The following is a 17,046-nucleotide window of genomic DNA, read 5'->3' as shown; positions in this document are numbered from 1 at the left end:
CCCAATGTAATTGGGATGCACCAGACTTTCCGCTCTGGAGAAAAGGCGCAAGAATAACGAGCAGCGTTGTCTTTACTGTAGGACAGTCTGGACATTTTCGTGCCTCCTGTCCCGAGCTGACGGAAACGGGATGACTCGCCAACAAGGGCTGCCTCTCACTAAGCTGGACGTTCCGTTGTCGGTCACTGCGCTGGATGGTCAACCCCTAGGGTCTGGGAAGGTGAAGCAACTCACCATGCCTATTCAGCTACGAGTCCTGGATTATCATGTGGAGTTTATCCAGTTACATTTGGTGGACTCTCCTGAGCTTCCCTGGTTCTTGGACATCCATGCCTTTCTATCCATAATCCTCAAATTGACTGGCCCTTGGGAAGAGTTCTGGGATGGAATGCCAGCAATTCTCCCCACATCTTTCCGGCCCTGCTCATCTGGAGGCTTCCGATTCTCCTGTTCCCCCAGCTGGGGATGACAAGCCTGATCTTTCCCGCGTACATCAGGATTACTGGGATCTGGGTCAGATCTTCAGCAAACGAAGGGCCAGCGAACTGCCTCCCCGCAGGTCCTACGATTGTGCCATCGACCTCCTGCCCGGCACCAGTCCTCCGAGAGGAGGTCTGTATTCTCTCTGAGGTCCAGAGACTGCAGCCATGAACAGTTATATTGAGGAGGCACTGGCGGCTGATTTTATTCGGCCGTCCACTTCACCTGCAGGAGCGGGTTTTTTCGTTGTTGGAAAGAGGGATGGGAGATTATGTCCCTTTATCGATTACCGGGGTTTAAATAACATTACCATCGAGAACCGTTACCCTCTTCCTCTTATGTCATCAACCGTAGCTCCGTGGAGTCTCTCAAAGGCTTTCTCAAAGTTGGATTTACGTTCCGTACAATCTGGTGCGCATCAGACAGGGAGACGAGTGGAAGACGGCGTTCAACACTCCAAATGGACATTATGAGTACGTGTCATGCCGTTTGGACTTACTAATGCTCCAGCTGTTTTCCAGGCACTGGTGAAGGATGTGCTGCGCGACTTCCTTCACCAGTTCGTGTGTGTGTACCTGGATGACATCCTCCAGGTCCATGGTTGAACACAGCCAACATGTTCGCCAGGTTCTTGAAAGACTCCTCTCTCACCACTTGTTTGTGAAGGCCAGAAAGTCTGTCACAGTTTCTGTTTTTTGATTGTTGTTTCCTTAGGTTACCGCTGGAGGGCACCCTTACCCTGTTTTCTAGTTTCCAGATTACCCTGATTATTTCTTATTGGATTCGAGTTTGTACTAGCAGTATTGTTTCACCTGGTCCTTACCAATGACAAGCATACCCATAACATGAAGCAGCCACCACCATACTTGAAAGTATGAAGAGTGGTAGTCAGTGATGTGTTGTGTTTGCCCCAAAAAATTATGCTTTGTATTCAGGACATTTTTTATATTTCTTTGCCAAATGTTTTGCAGTATTACTTAAGTGCCTTGTTGCTAAAAGGATGCATGTTTTGGAATATTTTTATTCTGCACCTGTCAATTAGGTTAGTATTGTGGAGTAACTACAATGTTGTTGATCCATCCTCAGAGTTTAATGGCTGTGATAGGAGAAAACAAACTGTTTTAAAGTCACCATTAGTGGCATAGTGAAATCCCTGAGCGGTTTATTTTTACCCATCTACCAATAGGTGCCCTTTGCAAGACATTGGAAAACCTCCTTTTTTGTAGTTGAATCTGTGTTTGAAATTCAGTAGTCGACTGAGGGACCTTACAATTATCTGTATGTGTGGGGTACAGAGAAGGGGTAGTCATACAAAAATAATGCACCATTTAGAAAATGCACCCTTTCAAACATGACATACTGGCATTAATGGCATTCATTACACATTAAAGAAATGTTTTAAATTCTTTGTCAGCAAACTCATTGGATGAATGTAGTATAAATACTCCACTATGCATGTTATCGACTGGAAGCATTTTTACTGTACCATTTTGAGAATAAAAAAATATTCCAAAACATGCATCTAAAGTAATACTGGAAAAAAAAATGTACCAAAGTCATTAACTTTTTGTCCTGAATGCAAAGTGATGTGTTCAGGGCAAATCCAATACAACACATTACGGAGTACCACTCTCCATATTTTTAAGCATCGTGGTGGCTGCATCATGTTATGGTTATGGTTGTAATCGTTAAGGACTGGGGAGTTTTTCAGGATAAAAAAGAAACAGAATGCAGGTAAGCATAGGAAAATTTGAAGAATTTTGAAAAGAATAATGGGCAAATGTTGTACAATCCAGGTGTGGAAAGCTGTTAGAGACTTACCCAGAAAGACTCACAGCTGTAATCGCTGCCAATGGTGTTCTACAAAGTATTGACTCGGAGGTGTGAATACTTATGTAAATTAGATTTCTATACTCCATTTTCAATAAATTGAAAACAAACAACAACAAAAAATTCACGCTTTGTCATTATGGGGTATTGTGTGTAGATTGAGGAAAAAATTGAATTTAATAAATTACCTGATAAGCCTATTCGTCTGAATACTTTCCGAATGCACTGTATTTCTGCAGCCATGAATCATCCCATGGGATGATGCAGCTCACTCTACGCTGATAAGCCTATTCTTTGCCATGTTATAGCCCTATTCGGACAAGTATTACTAGCGTGTGCTATTCCAGAGGACGATTCACACAGGATCCAGTTTTTCCATACTGCACCTGGTAATTCTTATTTTTTTTCAAATTGAATTGATTCTTATTTTTATGTAAGCAGGCAAGTCAGTTAAGAATAAATTCTTATTTACAATGACCGCCTACCGGGGAACAGTGGGTTAACTGCCTTGTTCAGGGCCAGAATGACAGATTTTTACCTTGTCAGCTCGGGGGATTCGTTCCAGCAACCTTTCGGTTCCTGGCCCAACACTCTAACCACTAGGCTACCTGCCGCCCCCTTATGACGAAAGCCTGGAGGTTTTTAATGTAGGCTTGAAGATATTTCAACGTCATGTCTAGAAGATAATAGGCTACACTAATAACTAGGGCTTGGCTGCCAAATGTATAGGTCTCCCCATAATATTTAAATTGATGAAGTGTTATCATAATCATTATTTTAGCGATCCATGGTAGATGTCCTTCCTAATAACAACTAAATATTAGGAAGGTGTTCTTAAAATGTTGTACACAATGGCTTATAATGTGAAGTATTGTAAAATAAAGTCCTGTAAAATGTATTTTGATTGTTTATTGACCCGGGAACTTTCTTTCTCTACATATAAAGTAGCAATTTCTTCTATTGAATGAAGCTGAAAAGTAAAATTTAAGTCTCTTTTTGGATAGGCTTATAAAGGCCTAGTTGGTATTGAACATGCCTCTGCTATGCTAGTACATTTCTCTGCTATGTTTTTATTAGAAGATAAATCATTATTTATTATGTAATGATAAAATATACTTTAATGGCGCATTTCCATACAGGATTTAACCCAGGGTTTTATTTTTCCATCTACGCGGGCCGGAACACATGTCTCACTGGGCCATGGCTCCGGCACACCTGCTCTCACTTGGGGCCAAAGCCAGGCCACTGGTGGCCTACTTTTCAGCTTGCATTTCCATAAAGGCTAACTGTGAATTTAACACCTCACAAAGCAATTGTTTTGATTATGCAGAGGTTGTTGATTCTGCTCTTCAAGTCCTCACTGTCAGCCCCGCCCTGGTATCTGTGCGTTAGAGATGTTGACAATTCCGGATGACGCTGGACCAATTGTGCGCCACCGTATGGGACTACCAATCACAGCTGGATGTGATGCAGCCTGGATTCAAACCAGGTACTGCAGTGATGTCTCTTGCACTGGGATGCAGTGTCTTAGACCACTGCGCCACTCGGGAGCCCCAAGGGCAAGGCAGTGTGATTGCGATTGCATCATCTGTGGACCTATTTGGGCGGTATGCAAATTGAAGTGGGTCTAGGGTGGCAGTGATATGATCCTTGACTAGTCACGCAAAGCACTTCATGTTGACAGAAGTGAGTGCTACTGGTGATTAGTTATTTAGTTCAGTTATCTTTGCCTTCTTGGGTACAAGAACAATGTTGGTCATCTTGAATATGTCAGTAAACACACCAGCCAGCTGGTCTGCGCATGCTCTGAGGACCGGCTAGGAATGCCTTCTGGGCCCGCAGCCTTGCAAGGGTTAACACGTTTAAACGTAGGCCACTGGAGAAGGAGAGGCCGCAGTCCTTGGTAGCGGGCTGCGTGTATTATCCTCAAAGCGGGCAAAGAAGGTGTTTAGTTTGTCTGTTATTGATTGTGAGCCCGGTGGAGGACTTAGGAAATGTGATACTTGTTATCCTCAGCCATAGTAAAAATCAGACAGACAAGCTTGCAGAGCTGTCTAATGGGAGTTTGAATCGAAGCATCCTGGGCGTTGGAGAGGAGAAACTCATCATCGACATCTTTAATGCATAGATACTGGGGCATGTCAGAATTCCCTATAACATAGTATTATACACTAGTGTACTGTGTAACACTGGTGTTACAGTCGAATAGCAGCATAATAGTTGCACTTGTTAATATTTTATCAATTTGCCTGAGGCTTTTTAAATAGTCATGCGAACAACATACAGTGACGGTGAAATCCATTATCATTATTTTACATAAACGCGCCATTATGCTACATCCCCCAGTCTAAATGACAACTTCCTTCCTTCGGCGGCAATCCCTCCTCCTCCAATTGATGGATTGACACATGTATCTGCGCGGTGTTAGCTGTTTATGGAGTTAACATGTTTTGGTTATTGAGAAAGATTCCAGAGTGTAGTGCGCGACAGATGCCTTTCCGAAAATTCACATGGAAGAAATAAAGAGATGATGGCATCAACAGTTGCTTAGCGCCTACTTGCCTGAGCTGCCACGGGTATGGAGTCAGATCGTACCAACCCTTGTCGGAGTTTCTGGTTTCGGACACCGAGTACTCTCCGAAACATTTTGAGGAAATATAAATTGTGTTATTCAAGAGATAGTGGATACCACTTTGCATCGCTGTAAATCATGTAAATCATCATGTCTGATCAGAATTACTATTGGACCGTTTTGCCCAGCTACAAAACATGTTTTGTGACTGGGGCCATGATGAAAAGATCAAAAAGGTAACCTGATTTTCTTCTATCAGCCGAGTTGTCAAACTATTTTAATCAGCGATCATGCAAGTATTTTATGGATGAGCCCGTGCAGCCTATTGCATTTAGTATTTTGGTTGTCTGAGTCAAAGCCCAAGACCACAGGAAAAATTACGTCGCATTTAATAATTATAAGGCTATGCTTTTTTGTTTAAGATTTTCTTCAATAACAGCGTACCTTTTCATTCACAACAATGGCACAAATTGGACTTTGTTTTCATGTTGATGTTCAGTCTAGTTTTGTGTTGTGATTTCTCTACTCTACTACAATGTGTCGGATTACATCCACCCTAGTCTTGTTTCCGATAGAGAAATGTGGCTGTTATTGTTGCCTATGTTTTGACTTACAGAAGCCGCAGCTGTATAGGGAGGGACACAGTGTTGTTCATGCCGAAGGCTCACAACTTGTTCGTTACAGTATAGGCTATAGTCTAGCAAAAGTATATAAGTAAAACTAATTTATTCACATGAATTGTATTATATTAACTTAGAAAAATCTGTGAAACGTTGAATATTTCTTGGGTCTCTAAAATCCCCCAAAACATTTTTCATCCTTGTGAAATCACAAAGAAAATCTATTTCACTATAGTAGCAGACGTTGGCAAGCCAGTCAATACACGGACTCGACAAGGTGTGGAAAGCGTTCCACAGGGATGCTGGCCTATGTCGACTCCAATGCCTTCCTCAGTTGTCAAGTTAGCTGGATGTCCTTTGGGTGGTGGACCACTCTTGATACACACATTGAAGTTCTTGACACTCTCAAACCAGTACTATGATACTCCTGTTCAAAGGCACTTTAATCTTTTGTTTTACACATTCACCCGCTAAATGGCACACATACACAATCCATGTCTCAAGGCTTAAAAATCCTTATTTTAACCTGTCTCCTTCATCTACACTGATTGAAGTGGATTTAACAGGTGACATCAATAACGAATCATAGCTTTCACCTGGATTCACCTGGTCAGTCTGTCAGTGTTTCCCAAATTCGGTCCTCTGGACCCCAAAGTCCAACCCTAGCACTACGCAGCTCATTCACATCATTAAAGTTTGATAGTTAGTTGTTTATTTGAATCAGCTGTGTAGTGCTAGGGCAAAAACCAAAACGTTCACCCCTTGGGGTCTCGAGAACCGAGTTTGGGAACCAGTTCTGAATGTTTTGTGTACAAGTCTGCCCATAGCCTACAACAGTTGTTTTAGAATCCTGGTGGGTGTGGAAGATCTCATGGTGCATCTGACAGCTAACACCGGCTGTGTCAACCGCCAAGCATTCACCACAATCTCTGTTGGTTCGTAGTACATGTCAGTCTACTATTTGCACTTAGCTTCTTAAAGCATGGTACCGTGCAAGTCCCTGCAAAGTCCCTACAAGCAATACAGCTTGTTGTTTGACTGAGACCGATATTGAAATACTTTCTATTGCCTTAGGGTTTTGCTTATGATTTTGATTTAATCTTGGCAGGTTGTTTTTGCAAATTAAAATTGGTTTGTGAAACAATTGACATGGACAGATCAAAGTTTGATAAATGTATATATGAATTTAAAAAAAAAATATTACAAGGGGATCTTTTGTATTCTCAGTTGAGTTCTGCTATTAAACAAACATCTCTCCCAGTTAATGCCTTTGGTTTGAGGCGCATGAATCTCATCTCCATGCCGACCCAGAAATGTCAGGCTCAGTTGTCGTCTGAGCTTCTCAATTACTTTAGGTCACTGCCAACGAGATGGCATTGATATTACAGTGGCCCTGTGGCAGCGCAACATCAACAATGGGGCTGGGGATCAGTCATCTACGAAACAAACAAACTGGAAATGAGTTCCTTGCATTCTGTAAATCTACCCTCGGTCATGGAGACATGGAGCCGGGTGGGGACACGCCCTGCAAGCACCGTGGCCCTCCAAAAACAGAGACGGTGTTCTTATCAATGGACTGCTAAGCTGACTAATTTGTGTTAAGCAAAGTTGTCCAATTTAACCAAATTAGATGGTAATTCAATTTCTACTGCCTACTGTGTGAGGTAGGTGTACAAGCCAAAAACAAGAGGTCCAAATCGTTTTCCAATACATTTTAATTAGAAATGAATTACTTTTTTCAGTACTTGGTGGTGAAATGTGCATAGTGTATCATACAGGCTAAATAAATCAGAACACCTGCATGTTACAACCAAGCCCCAATATCACAACTCGGTTTACATTCCACTACTCTAATGTATCACACAAAACAATTCTCTCCCTTTTCCACACAGTTGCCGTAACAACAAGAGAAGGAGTCTGGCAGTCGGGACCCCCTCCCCCACGCTCTCCCGACCACTCTCACCTCTCCCCCTCACCACAGGTAGGTGTTGCTGTCAGCCGTCTCTGCACTGCACTCAGCATGCGATAGAGTGCAGACCAATCAGGATGTTGTAAAAACATAGCAGACCAATCAGTACGTGATAAATGTATAGCAGGCCAATCAGCATGTGGCATTAAAGAGACAGCAGACCAATCAGACCTTTCCAGAGTGCAAAAAACCACATAATGCTAAACTGTGTGTTCAGAGTTCTCAGGCAAATTAAAATGAAGCAGCTCAAATCGCTCTTTGGTTTCTGTTTTGAAGCTCAAGCTCAAGTTTTAGCTTTTGTATCATTTTCGGGGAATAACTGATGAAATACATTTCACATGAAATAAACCATTTCCTTTTTCTTTTCTTTTTCTTTCTTTCTTTCTTTAAATTTGACCCCTTTTTCTCCCCAATTTCGTGGTGTCCAATTGTTGTAGTAGCTACTATCTTGTCTCATCGCTACAACTCCTGTACGGGCTCGGGAGAGTCAAAGGTTGAAAGTCATGCGTCCTCCGATACACAACCCAACCAAGCCGCACTGCTTCTTAACACAGCGCGCATCCAACCCGGAAGCCAGCCACACCAATGTGTCGGAGGAAACACTGTGCACCTGGCAACCTTGGCTAGCGCGCACTGCGCCCGGCCCGCCACAGGAGTCGCTGGTGCGCGATGAGACAAGGATATCCCTACCGACCAAACCCTCCCTAACCCGGGCTACGCTAGGCCAATTGTGCGTCGCCCCACGGACCTCCCGGTCACGGCCGAATATGACAGAGGCTAGGCGCGAACCCAGAGTCTCTGGTGGCACAGCTGGCGCTGCAGTACAGCGCCCTTAACCACTGCGCCCAATAAACTGTTTTCATTCATGGTTATTGATTGTGAGCCCAGTGAAGGACTTAGGAAATGTGATTCTTGCTATCCTCAGCAGACGGACACGCTTAACTTCATCATAACAAATCAGGTTGTCCAGACAGTTTAGAAATGTTTAATGCTACGGACGGAATTGAGAGTTATCAAGTGAGCGTGCGTTAAGGCCTATCACAAAAGTCTGTCCTTCCCAGACTCCTTGGTTGTAAATACGCGTTGAGTTTATTGCATTCAGTTCACCAGAGACTGATTGCTTTGGATTCAGGGCAGCTTGTCCTTTACTTGTGCATCATCAGCTCTCAAGAATGACAGCAGACTGCAGGTATAACAACATGGCCTATTTCTTCATTAATAAAACATGATCCAGTGATAAAACACCAACAGAGCCTAATTGTTGTGTTTCAGCTGGAAGTAGCCCCCAAGAAAGCCCCCGAAATGTCTCCGCTAGTGCCTCCGCCAACTTCCAGTTTGCACGCAGGTAAGGAAAAGTCCAATCCTCCTTTCAATTATTTCAGTTTAGTAGAAGGAATTCATTTTTTCACTTGGTTGTATTATCGAAGGAGTCCTACTAATAAAAAGCAGGTATGCAATTCATCTCAGAACTGTCAAAAGGCACCTTCACTTTAGCACACAATAGGTAGACACAATATCTAGTTCACAAAAAGGATAACCCCCCCCCAGAAATGCATAGAAAAGGGATGGTACTGTAGGTAACCTTCGTTGCTTTTCCATGACAACGGTAATGTATCAAATACCTCTATTAGAAATGAGGACGGTGCTTTAGACTGAAACCAGCCAAATGGCTCTAGGGCTACTCGTGGGACATAGGACTTGGCATTCGTCAGCGCAATTAAAGGGAGAGTCAGTGTGCAGTACGCACACTCATTACTCTGGGCTGCCGTGATGATGCGATACAGACAGCCTTATCCTGAGCCTATCACACGTCACATTATACTGTGAGCCAGCCCACTAGTGAGCTACAAGCATCACCTTCAGTGTTAAACAGATGCAACCCAGTCAGGCTTGAGGACAGTGAGGCAATGGCTTTAATGGTACAGGAGTAAGTGTACCACACCATAAACTATAGAGATAAGTGGGGGGGAATCACATGAAACATTTTGGCCATGCACACGGTTGCATCAGCTTACATGACACAGCTACATTTACTGAGGGTTCGGGGATGCCAAAGTGGACATAGATGCTATGGGTCTGAATATATATGTAAATAAAGTATTGTTTATTTTTAATACGTTTGCTTACATTTCTAGGAACCTGCTTTGCCATTATGGGAATTGTGTGTAGATTGAGGGGGGAAAATAACAACAATTTAATACATTTTAGAATAAGGCTGTAACGTAACAATATGTGGAAAAAGTCAAGGGGAATACTTTCTGAATGCACTGTAGATGCTATGGCTGCAGTGTGTAAGGTGTTGTGCTTTAGATAGTTGTTGGTACTCAGACTGCAGTCCTCTGTGTGCTGTTATTTGGCCATGTAAACAATCCCATGTGGCGACGTGCTTGAAATACTGACACACAAAGCTGTAATAAGAACTTTGATATTAAATAATATTACTATTATTCATAATAATATATCTGGGATATGAAGCCGAAGAGACATCCTATATCAGTTGACTAATCCTTGCTCTGATACGTGCAGAAACCCCAATCTTATTAAGTCAGACCTGATTTGTCAGCCATAAGCTGGTTTTTCAGGGCTCTAACCTGACACATGAGGAATATTGTGGCCCCCCCAAAAAATGTATTCAACCTTTTACTAAGCAGGGCGTCATGCTGAGACCACGGTCTCTTTCGCAGACTTGTCCTTCATGAACACGTCAATAAACAACAATTAAATGACACATGCACAGGACCAGTCAAAGTTTTAGAACACCTACTCATTCCAGGGTTTCTTTATTTTTTTACTATTTTCTACATTGTAGAATAATAGTGAAGACAAACTATGAAATAACACATATGGAATCATGTAGTACAAATCAAAATATGTTATTTGAGATTCTTCAAAGTAGCCACCCTTTGCCTTGATGACAGCTTTGCACACTCTTGGAAGATTTACCTAACTCGGCGGAGATTGAATGGGTCCGAGTCTGGTAATTTATATGTCTGAAGGTTAACAATTAAGTAAGGCATGGCGGAAGTTTATGCAAGAGGGCTTTTATAGAAAATGATACAAAATGCAATGATGTGTACTGAACCTTTTTCACTATGATAAACTGCATTCAATGGCTTCAATACAGTGGCAGCTGCATTCATATAGACAATGACTGAATTATTTGTTTTCTGCTACAAAAGTGGTTGAGCTGAAGGGTGGTGAAGTGTGTGTGTGTGTGTGTGTGAGAAATGACTCATTAAGCATGTACCACTGGGTACATGGCATCTTGTCAGGTGTTCAGCACATTGACGCCAGGTCGTGAGCTTCTGACAGCTTCACTGTGTCAGTGAATGTGTTTGGGTCCTCATTTTTTCTTTCTGTCTTTCTGTCTGTCTGTCTCTGTCTCTGTCTCTGTCTCTGTGTCTCTCTCAATGTGTTAAACCAGCCACCTGGCCCGCACTGAAAGGTAGGAAAACATTTGATCCTTTTTTCCTGTTTTGTCGATTTAAAAAACAATGGATACCTCCTTTAATCATGTTAAACAGCCTTTGGTAGTGCTTCATGATTAAATCTTGAGGATATGTATGAAATTGAAAAGCTCATAAGGTGCTTTGTTGTTTCCTGGTTCTTCCAGAGCGGATGGGCGAAGATGGTCTGTTGCCTCCGTCCCCTCGTCCGGCTATGGCACCAACCCCCCCAGCTCTTCAGTGTCAGTAAGTCGTCCCTCTCTTCCTGATTAAATATTTCATAGTTGAAGTGTACCTATGATGAAAATTACAGGCCTCTCTCATATTTTTAAGTGGGAAAACTTGCACAATTGGTGGCTGACTAAATACTTTTTTGCCCCACTGTAGCCCTTGCTTCACTCCAGACCTGACTGCCCTTGACCAGCACAAAAATAACCTGTGGCGTACTGCATTAGCATCAAATAGCCCCCGTGATATGCAACTTTTCAGGGAAGTTAGGAACCAATATACACAAGCAGTTGGGAAAGCAAAGCCTAGCTTTTTCAAACTGAAATTTGCATCCTGTAGCACAAACTCAAAACAGTTCTGGGACACTGTTCATATCCATGGAGAATAAGAGCACCTCCTCCCAGCTGCCCACTGCACTGAGGCTGGGAAACACTGTCACCACTGATAAATCCACAATAATTGAGAATTTCAATAAGCATTTTTCTACAGCTGGCCATGCGTTCCACCTGGCTACCCCTACCCCGGTCAACTGCCCTGTACCCCCCCACAGCAACTCGCCCAAGCCTCCCCATTTTTCACCCAAATGCAGATAGCTGATATTCTGAAAGAGCTGCAAAATCTGGAGCCCTACAAATCAGCTGGGCAAGACAATCTGGACCCTCTCTTTATAAAATGATCTGCCAAAATTGTTGCAACCCCTATTACTAGCCAACCTTTCTCTCGTATCGTCTGAGATCCCCAAAGATTGGAAAGCTGCCGTGGTCATCCCCCTCTTCGAAGGGGGAGACACTCTAGACCCAAACTGCTACAGACCTATATCTTTCCTACCCTGCCTTTCTAAGGTATTTGAAAGCCAAGTTAATAAACATATTACCGACCATTTCAAATCCCACCGTGCCTTCTCCGCTATGCATTCTGGCTTCCGAGCTGGTCATGGGTGCACCTCAGCCACGCTCATTTCCAATCCAAAATTAAATCTAGAATCGGCTTCCTATTTCGCAACAAAGCCTCCTTCACTCATGCTGCCAAACATACCCTCATAAAACTGACCATCCTACCGATCCTTGACTTTGGCGATGTCATTTACAAAATAGCCTCCAACACTCTACTCAACAAATTGGATACAGTCTATCACAGTGCCATCCGTTTTGTCACCAAAGCCCCATATACTACCCACCACTGCGACCTGTATGCTCTCGTTGGCTGGCCCCCACTTCATACTCGTCGCCAAACCCACTGGCTCCAGGTCATCTACAAGTCTTTGCTAGGCAAAGCCCCGCCTTATCTCAGCCCACTTGTCACCATTGCAGCACCCACCCGCAGCACGCACTTTCACTGGTCCCTCAAAGCCAATTCCTACTTTGGCCGCCTTCCAGTTCTTTCCTTCCATTTATTTAGTTCCTTTGCACCCCAGTATCTCTACTTGCACATCTATCACTCCTGTGTTTAAATGTTATATCGTAATTATCTCACCACTGTGGCCTATTTTATTGCCTTACCTACCTTATCTTACCTCATTTGCACAGACTGCATAGACTTTTTTTGTACTGTATTATTGACTGTATGTTTGTTTAATCCGAGGGTAACTCTGTATTGTATGTGTCGAACTGCTTTGCTTTATCTTGGCCAGGTCGCGGTTGTCAATGAGAAGTTGTTCTCAACTAGCCTACCTGGTTAAATAAGAAATTACGAGCTAAGTGAAAGTGATAGTTTCAAAAAATATAACAGAATATCGCTAGCTCTCTCTTGCTTCTCTTTAATTTTCAAAGAAATTAATTTGTTAACTGTTCAACTCTTGTCTTTCTCTGTCTTTGAGTGAACTACTCACCACATTTTATGCACTCTGGAAGTTCTCATAATTACTATGTGTCTCCTAGGTTTTGTATTGAAGTCAATGTACCCAGAGGAGGATGGAAACTAAACTTAGCAAAAAAGGAAATATCCCTTTTTCAGGACCCTGTCTTTCAAAGATAATTCATAAAAATCCAATAACTTCACAGATCTTCATTGTAAAGGGTTTAAACACTGTTTCCCATGCTTGTTCAATGAACCATAAACCATTAATGAACATGCATCTGTGGAACGGTCGTTAAGACACTAAACACTTACAGATGGTAGGCAATTAAGGTCACAGTTATGAAATCTTAGGACACTAAAGAGCCCTTTCTACGGACTCTGAAATACACCAAAAGAAAGATGCCCAAGGTCCCTGCTCATCTTCGTGAACGTGCCTTAGGCATGCTGCAAACAGGCATGAGGACTGCAGATGTGGCCAGGGCAATTAATTGCAATGCCCGTACTGTGAGATGCCTAAGACAGCGCTACAGGGAGACAGGACCACATGTAACAACACCTACATAGGATCGGTACATCCAAACATCACACCTGCGGAACAGGTACAGGATGGCAACAACTGCCCGAGTTGCACCAGGAACGCACAATTCCGCCATCAGTGCTCAGACTGTCCGCAATAGGCTGAGAGAGGCTGGACTGAGGGCTTGTAGGCCTGTTGTAAGGCAGGTCCTCAACAGACATCACCGGCAACAACATCGCCTATGGGCACAAACCCACCGTCGCTGGACCAGACAGGACCCTCCAGCATGACAATGCCACCAGCCATACTGCTCGGTCTGTGCGTGATTTCCTGCAAGACAGGAATGTCAGTGTTCTGCCATGGCCAGCAAAGAGCCCGGATCTCAATCCCATTGAGCACGTCTGGGACCTGTTGGATCGGAGGGTGAGGGCTAGGGCCTTTCCCCCCAGAAATGTCCGGGAACTTGCAGGTTCCTTGGTGGAAGAGTGGGGTAACATCTCACAGCAAGAACTGGCAAATCTGTTGCAGTCCATGAGGAGGAGATGTACTGTAGTACTTTTAATGCAGCTGGTGGCCACACCAGATACTGACTGTTACTTTTGATTTTCACCCCCCCACTTTGTTCAGGGACACATTATTCAATTTCTGTTAGTCACATGTCTGTGGAACTTGTTCAGTTTATGTCTCAGTTGTTGAATCTTATGTTCATACAAATATTTCCACATGTTAAGTTTGCTGAAAATAAACGCAGTTGACGGTGAGAGGACGTTTCTTTTTTTTGCTGAGTTTAGCTCCTCTGGCTACACCATGGTGTTACCCTACAGAGTGCTGTTGACGTAACTTTAGACCTTCATTGCAAAACAGTGTGTTTTAATTAATTATTTGGCAACGTGAATATATTTAGTATAGTTTCATCTAAAAAGGATCTGGTAACTCTAACTTATCCTCTGCAGCAGACTCTGGTTCCGTATTGACTGACCTTCATGTCTTAAAGCAGTGGTTCCCAACTTTTCATAGTCCCGTACCCCTTCAAACATTCAACCGCCAGCTGCGTACCTCCTCTAGCACCAGGGTCAGCGCACTCTCAATGTTTTTTTACCATCATTGTAAGCCTGCCTCACACACTATACAATACATTTTATTAAACATAAGAATGAGTGTGAGTTATAGTCGCAACCCGGCTTATGGGTGACAAAGAGCTCTTATAGGACCAGGGCACTAATAATAATAATAATAATAATAATAAATCATTTTGATATTTATCTAACCATCTTACATATAAAACCTTATTTGTTCATTGAAAATTGTGAATAACTCACCACAAGTTCGTGAGAAGGGTGTGCTTGAAAGTATGCACCTAACTCTGCAATGTTGGGTTGTATTGGAGAGAGTTTCAGTCTTAAATCATTTTCCACACACAGTCGGTGCCTCTATTTAGTTTTAATGCTAGTGAGGGCCGAGAATCCACTCTAGCATAGATACGTGGTTGCAATGGCCATCAGTGTCTTGACAGCGTGATTTGCCAAGGATACTCTTGAGCGCAGTCCAATCCAGAAATTTGGCAGTGGCTTCTGATTTAAATGACATTTTCACAGAACCGCATGTTGCAATTTCAATGAGGCTCTCTTGTTCTGATATCTGTAAGTGGACTGGAGGCAGGGCATAAAAGTGTCACGTTCTGACCTCTATTTCCTTTGTGTTGTATTTATTTAGTATGGTCAGGGCGTGAGTTGGGTGGGCAGTCTATGTTTGTTTTTCTATGTTGTGGGGCAGTTCTATGTTTTCGGGCCTAGTATGGTTCTCAATCAGAGGCAGGTGTCATTAGTTGTCTCTGATTGAGAATCATACTTAGGTAGCCTGGGTTTCACTGTGTGTTTGTGGGTGATTGTTCCTGTTTTTGTGTTTGAATGAACAACCACCACGCTGCGCTTTGGTCCGCCTCTACTTCACAAGAAGAGAATCGTTACAGAATCACCCACCACAACAGGACCAAGCGGTGTGGTAATGGGCAAAGGAAAAAGCAGCAGCAGGAGCAGCGCGAGGAGGTATGGACATGGGAGGACGAATTAGACGGTAAAGGACCTTGGGCTCAGCCAGGAGAGTATCGCCGCCCCAAGGAAGAACGGGAGGCGGCGAAAGCGGAGAGGCGCTGGTATGAGGAGGCAGCGCGGCGTCGTGGATGGAAGCCCGGGAGTCAGCCCCAAAAATTTCTTGGGGGGGGGGCTAACAGGGAGTATGGCTACGCCAGGTAGGAGACCTGAGCCAACTTCCTGTGGTTACCGGTGGGCTAGAGAGACCGGGCAGGCACCGTGTTATGCTGTGGAGCGCACGGTGTCCCCAGTGCGGGTGCACAGCCCGGTGCGGTACATTCCAGCTCCGCGTATCGGCCGGGCTAGAGTGGGCATCGAGCCAAGTGCCATGAAGCCGGCTCTACGCATCTGGTCTCCAGTGCGTCTCCTTGGGCCGGCTTACATGGCACCAGCCTTGCGCACGGTGTCCCCGGTTCGCCTGCATAGCCCAGTGCGGGCTATTCCACCTCGCCGCACTGGCAGGGCGACCGGGACCATTCAACCGGGTAAGGTTGGGCAGGCTCGGTGCTCAAGAGCTCCAGGGCGCCTGCACGGCCCGGTCTATCCGTCACCACCTCCACACCCCAGCCCTCCGGTGGCAGCTCCCCGGACCAGGCTGTCTCTCCGGCCCATCCGTCCAGAGCCTCCCGCCTGTCCGGCGCCTCTGCCGGAGCCTCCCGCCTGTCCGGCGCCTCTGCCGGAGCCTCCCGCCTGTCCGGCGCCTCTGCCGGAGCCTCCCGCCTGTCCGGCGCCTCTGCCGGAGCCTCCCGCCTGTCCGGCGCCTCTGCCGGAGCCTCCCGCCTGTCCGGCGCCTCTGCCGGAGCCTCCCGCCTGTCCGGCGCCTCTGCCGGAGCCTCCCGCCTGTCCGGCGCCTCTGCCGGAGCCTCCCGCCTGTCCGGCGCCTCTGCCGGAGCCTCCCGCCTGTCCGGCGCCTCTGCCGGAGCCTCCCGCCTGTCCGGCGCCGCTGCCGGAGCCTCCCGCCTGTCCGGCGCCGCTGCCGGAGCCTCCCGCCTGTCCGGCGCCGCTGCCGGAGCCTCCCGCCTGTCCGGCGCCGCTGCCGGAGCCTCCCGCCTGTCCGGCGCCGCTGCCGGAGCCTCCCGCCTGTCCGGCGCCGCCAGCGCCGCCCGTCTGCCCGGCGCCGCCAGCGCCGCCCGTCTGCCCAGCGCCGCCAGCGCCGCCCGTCTGCCCAGCGCCGCCAGCGCCGCCCGTCTGCCCAGCGCCGCCAGCGCCGCCCGTCTGCCCAGCGCCGCCAGTGCCGCCCGTCTGCCAGGGGCCGCCAGTGCCGCCCGTCAGCCAGGGGCCGCCAGTGCCGCCCGTCAGCCAGGGGCCGCCAGTGCCGCCAGTCAGCCAGGGGCCGCCAGTGCCGCCAGTCAACCAGGGGCCGCCAGTCAGCCCAGCGCCAGGGGCCGCCAGTCAGCCAGGGGCCGCCAGTCAGCCAGGGGCCGCCAGTGCCGCCAGTCAGCCAGGGGCCGCTAGAGCCCCTCCGCCCGGAGCAGCTGTCCCTCTGTCCCGAGCAGC

At 45.9% G+C, this 17,046-nt stretch overlaps 1 protein-coding gene across 2 annotated transcripts in view; it reads left to right on the top strand.

Moving 5' to 3' along the window:
- The window catches only part of mast3a (microtubule associated serine/threonine kinase 3a), a 65,114-nt gene that overhangs the window by 6,141 nt on the left and 41,927 nt on the right, over nt 1-17,046 (top strand). Inside the window, exons 1-5 of one of the 2 annotated variants that reach the window (XM_021589813.3) lie at nt 4,667-5,118; nt 7,395-7,483; nt 8,744-8,816; nt 10,896-10,916; nt 11,085-11,163. In XM_021589813.3, the coding sequence (XP_021445488.3) occupies nt 5,033-5,118; nt 7,395-7,483; nt 8,744-8,816; nt 10,896-10,916; nt 11,085-11,163 (348 nt within the window). In that variant the 5' untranslated portion in view covers nt 4,667-5,032. Of the gene's footprint in view, nt 1-4,666; nt 5,119-7,394; nt 7,484-8,743; nt 8,817-10,895; nt 10,917-11,084; nt 11,164-17,046 lie in introns of those variants that run through there. The other variant, XM_021589814.3, reaches the window with a different exon arrangement.

Source organism: Oncorhynchus mykiss, chromosome 28 (assembly GCF_057628025.1).
Source record: "Oncorhynchus mykiss isolate SJ-2025 chromosome 28, ASM5762802v1, whole genome shotgun sequence".
Lineage (NCBI taxonomy): Eukaryota > Metazoa > Chordata > Actinopteri > Salmoniformes > Salmonidae > Oncorhynchus > Oncorhynchus mykiss.
This window is presented reverse-complemented; position numbering and strand designations above follow the sequence as displayed.